The sequence below is a fragment of the Antrostomus carolinensis genome, unplaced genomic scaffold, assembly GCF_000700745.2.
Source record: "Antrostomus carolinensis isolate BGI_N321 unplaced genomic scaffold, ASM70074v2 scaffold18927, whole genome shotgun sequence".
NCBI lineage: Eukaryota > Metazoa > Chordata > Aves > Caprimulgiformes > Caprimulgidae > Antrostomus > Antrostomus carolinensis.
Window position 1 is genome coordinate 11,399 of NW_010329918.1, and position 5,010 is coordinate 16,408.

A 5,010-nucleotide genomic window follows, 5' to 3' on the forward strand; every position below is an offset into this window, starting at 1 on the left:
GCTTATAAAGTCCCCAGATAGAATTTCTAATTTTCACGGAAGTGCTTTCAGAAATCCAGTCAGGTACCTAAAAACTTCAGATAAATCTGCCTTCTAAATGTTGAAAACTAAGAGTCAAAGCTAGTAAAAAATGCATTAAAAATCCATAACTTTGAATCCTCTAGCCACCCTGCAAACCAGCAGAAACCTGCCTTAATCCAAACACAAAGATATTGCAATGGTTTAACACCACACTGCTACCCCTTACTCTTGCATTCTTATCAGGTGCGTATTTACACAGATCTTTCAGAAACTTCAAAATTAGTACAAATATTTCTTTTTAATAACAAATAGGTAGTACAAAATTATTTCCTTACTTTTGGGAGGGAAGCTCTCGATCCTGAACTTTGCGTGGTCATTGTCAAAACTGTAGTGATACCCAGTGCAACTCTAGCTGGAGCAGCATCCATGTTGATCCAGAAAGAAACCCAGGACAAAATGACAATCAGCAGGCTAGGAATGTACATCTGGATTAAATAGTATCCCATCTGACGCTCCAAATGAAACTTGACTTCAATGCATGTAAACTTTCCTAGAACATGAAATTACTTTCATAAATGCTTTTTGCACATTTTTATCTTGTTTTCTTAGCATAAGTTAGATACATGGCCTCTTTTCTAACCTAACACCACGAGCAGTTCCTGGCTTACAAATGCCTATCTGTTGCACACTAGCTTGGGAGAGGTACAGGACCCCTGAAGTACACTGTGCCCAGTTCTTCACATTAACTGAGAAAATGAATATTAGCACAGTTGTTTCCCTTCCAAAAAAATATAATGTAATGTTTCTTTTCTCAGATTTTAATAAGATTTTACTTTAGTCAAATGTAGTGTTTAGTATTGAAAAGGGACAGTGTTTTGCTCTTTTAATTACCTGAGATTAAGAAAATGTACTTAACCGACACATTGTAAACAAGTAGGCATATACTGCTAGGGTAGATCACACCCCTTATTCTGGTGTGATCTACCTGTGTCAGTGGATTGTTTCTCACAGCAGAATCAACTCAAAGTCTACTCTGAATTTTGCCAAAAGTCTAACTGCAGGAAACTCACAACCATCCCTTGTGGGAGGTGAATGATTCTTCAAACAAAAAAGAGCTGCTCCACAGGGGTAGTGGAGGACAGAGGTTTAGGATGGTCTGACAGCGAAGCTAGTTGTGCAGTGGGGGATGCAGTTGCAGCTTGTCGTCTACTAATCCAATCACTCTGTGCTGCTTTCCAAATTACTGTGTAACCTGACTGTGGTTTATGTACTGTGAAGGTTTTCACTAGAGGCAGACTAATCCAAGTACAAAAATGTCTGTCCTTCCTGAGGTGTGATGCTAATGGTTTCAAAGGACCCCTTTTGTGTTGGTAGGTCAAATGAATGAAGATGCATTGTTCCTTGATCATCCTTTCAGGTGAAATTAGATTTTTTTGCTCCTTTTTGTGATGCATGCATATTTTTTTCTAGTCTAGAAAGCTGAATGGCAGGCTGTGAGAGTTGGCCCAAAGGACAATGCAGAGGTTGTTTGGCAAAGAGAGGAGGAGATGAATAATATCTTTTGACAGGACAGAAGCTCATATATGAGTGGCCTGACCTGTTGAGTGGCCTGACCTGTGACCCTGAAGACAAACTGTGAGACCTGGGTAGTGACAGATCCTGACCAACCTGCCCATACAGAAAGGAACTTTGAAAGTTGTAGGGTGGCCATGTGTGGCAGCAATGGCATGAGAGTAGCCCCATGCTCTCCAAAGTCCTGTGGTGAAGCCTGTACAGAGCCCCTTGCAGCGTGAGTAGAAGGAGAAGGCTGAATAATATAGCTTTTATCCACATTTTAATTTCACAGCAAACCTGAAGGAGTATGTTACAGAGAACACTGCAATGTGAGTGCATGTAGGGAAAGTTTCATATTACTTAAATGCTACTTTTCAGTTCCCCTGGCTAGGTCACACACTTTTAACTTTTGGTAATTAGACAGTAATTTTGTGGAACTACATGTAATGGGAGCTACTAATCAGCATTTTTATCCTTTGTGGGAAATCTTCATGGGTACACAAGGAAGCTGTTGCTCATGTTCCCCCACCTCTCCTACTTTCAGTGTTTGACCCTACAGAATGGTTACCTCATGGTAATGAGAAAAGCAGATGAACTGTTATTCAGAGTTTGAGTTACATGCTGGGAAATGGCTGAATTTTGTATCAGCCCAACTACGACTGAGTAAGCTCTGTCTATTGGAATTTACTTTCGATTATCCCCTCTAAGTGTAAGAAAAGGTGAGAAGTCAGAGCAGTCCCCCTTTCCATGGGTCTTGGACTGTGTAATCCCAAAGTTTTTCTTCCTTGATACTTTGGGCCCCAAAACGAGAAGCTGTTTTTGTAAAAGTTAAAACCAGTAATTTTCTTTTCATAAGAAATGAATGTGACTTATTTTTGGCTGAGGCAGAACCTCTCATGTTGTGTTATTTCACAGAGTGAAATGTATTTGATGCAACCAGATTGGCTCTTACACTGAAATGATGAAAAAGTCATTTTAGATGAGAGGGATTATATCTAATCCCAGCAAGCACCCAGCAAACCATTCTCTAAATGCTGTCCCTATTAAATAAACTCCAAGCAGCTAAACCCAAATTTTAACAGACTTCTCTCTGCTCTGTAAATCTAAAGAAAGAAAACACAGCATTTGAAACTTCAAAATAGCAAGTATATGAAAAATATTACAGGATTTAACAAACATTTAATTTCCTACCATTTCATGCCTGTATACTATTCAGATCAGCAAAGAGAGCATTGTCTTTTCAAATACCATGTTTCATAATGTAGATCACACATAAAAGGTGGTGAAAATTTGATATTTTTTCTCATTGGCACTTTGATATATTGGAGAAATAAATAAAGTTCAGCAAAATCAGTACTTCAAAAGTATTGATTCAATATTTAAGAAAAGATTCAATTAGTTAAAAAAGTTTAATTTTAAGGAAATCAAAACAACTAGATTTTTTTAACTAGTATTTTAAGATTTTAAATTCCATATTGGTTTTAAGGGTATTAGAATCTTTTCCCTTTACAAGCTGACAATAGATACAATTAAAGCAATTAATAGAAAAAAACAGAATAATGCTCACCGGTGTTGTAATGTTTTGTGCAATAACCAAGTTCTTTATCTTCTTTCAAAATAAACTGTGGTAAGGTCAAACCCTCTGCAACTTGCACAGGTCCATCACTTAGCCACTCAAATATCAAATCATTCATAGTGTAGCCAACTACAATAAAGAAAATAGAATTTGTTAGATAGAAACTAACAGGAAAGCACCAAAAGAAAATAATATTATGTCTGAGAAGCATGTCTTTTATCACAATACATGTTATCTCAGTTATATTTTTAAACTGCCTAATTAACAACAACACTATTGCTGTTACTAGTTACTATTACTACACTATTAGTCTTTTAAGAGCAACAAGTAACACCGTTATGTTCTGAAATACTACCCTGATTTGCCTCTAAAAGTAATTTTGTTGGTCCATCAAAGATACTGTTTACAACTGAAATGACATTTCTCCATGCCTATGTATCAGCCTGCATTTTGCTTTATTTTCATCATTTTTTGATGATGGAGTTGGTAAGCACCAGCAAAACAAGGATTTCTAGACTGTAGAATGCTGGGCCCTTACAGAAAAGAAAATGGCAGCTTTTGTAACCTCTCTGAACCTACCACTGAGGGGTGTGGAGGGGAAAGAGGGAAACAAAGAGGCTTTGACTCACTGAAGTCTTTTTTCTGCAATGGCTACATCTTTGTGGGTAAATTTAGCAAGCTGTGGCCACTCTCTGGCCACAAAGTCAGGTGGTAGCTGGCAGCTCATACCCATACAGCTAAACCCATTCTCCTCTCCCTGCAAAAAACCCAAGGTGGCCTGGTACCTACTGACTATTGGGAATGATCACTGGCACGTGCTGTTATCAGAGCCACTCCTGGTTTTGTCTGGTTGTTACCTGGTACAGGTCAAAACGGTGCCACAGTGTGTGCTGACAGCTATGCAGGTATGGCTGGGTGTGTGCCGGTACCCAAGTCCATGCCTTGGCCGTGCTTACCTTGCCAGCACAAGTGTACCTATAGGACCTCTGCTTCATCAAGTATGTTGTTTCCATTTTTCAAAAGACCATAGCATGTCTTGATCAGACATAGCTAATCCCTGACTCTATACTAATTGCTCTTACTTTCCTGAGATTTTATTTCTTCCACACAGCATTGTCGTGCTTATCCCTGGAAGTGACTCAGCCCTGATGGGTCAGGTGGAGACCCTTTGGAGACCCTCCAAGAGAGGAAAAAGGAACAGAGCAGTAACAGCACAGAGACATGAGATCCACGTGGTATGGTGATGTACAGTTAAAGCACTGTTTCTCCATTATTTTCCCTTACAAAATAGGAATATTGAGTTTCATCACATAAATACGACAATGTCGGTCCTATCTAAGCACCAAATGTTACAGTAAAATCTTGTTCTTTGCTAAATGAAGCAATTGGACACTCACAGCTCTCTAGCTGCATTGTACAAGTCTGTACGTCCATAGGAAAATTCTTCAAGTCCATGGGACAGGACAAGGTTAAAGTAAGCCTAAAATTGGAGGGAGAAAAAAAAAAAAAAAAAAAAAAAAAAAAAAAAAAAAAAAAAAAGAAGAAGCTCTTGTTAGAAATCTACAGGTTTTGTCCAAAGCCCCATATTTAGAGTTTAAAGGATCAAGACCAAATCTTAACATCTCAGAGGTATCTCTCCTCTGAGCTTTTAAGGACATAAGAGATGTGAAGACAGAGTGTGTAAGCAAACCAGGCACTTACTGGCTGAATTGACTGAGCAGAACAGAGACACAGAAGACAACATCAAGATAGCAAGAAATGCTCTCCACTAATGTACCAGCGAATGTTTTATGTATAGTACTGAACCCAAATAATGCAAAAGCTGAAATGACTGATCATGGGACACACATTTTTAGGCT

General features: G+C 38.6%; 1 protein-coding gene across 1 annotated transcript; it reads right to left on the minus strand.

The window, feature by feature from the left end:
- Positions 1–344: 344 nt before the first annotated feature.
- LOC104517804 (glycine receptor subunit alpha-2) lies at positions 345–4,633 on the minus strand (the record flags this gene model as incomplete). Its single annotated transcript, XM_010172771.1, has 3 exons — positions 345–571; positions 3,143–3,280; positions 4,549–4,633. Coding segments are annotated over 3 exons (450 nt in total), but the record flags the coding sequence as incomplete, so codon positions are not given.
- Positions 4,634–5,010: the final 377 nt, after the last annotated feature.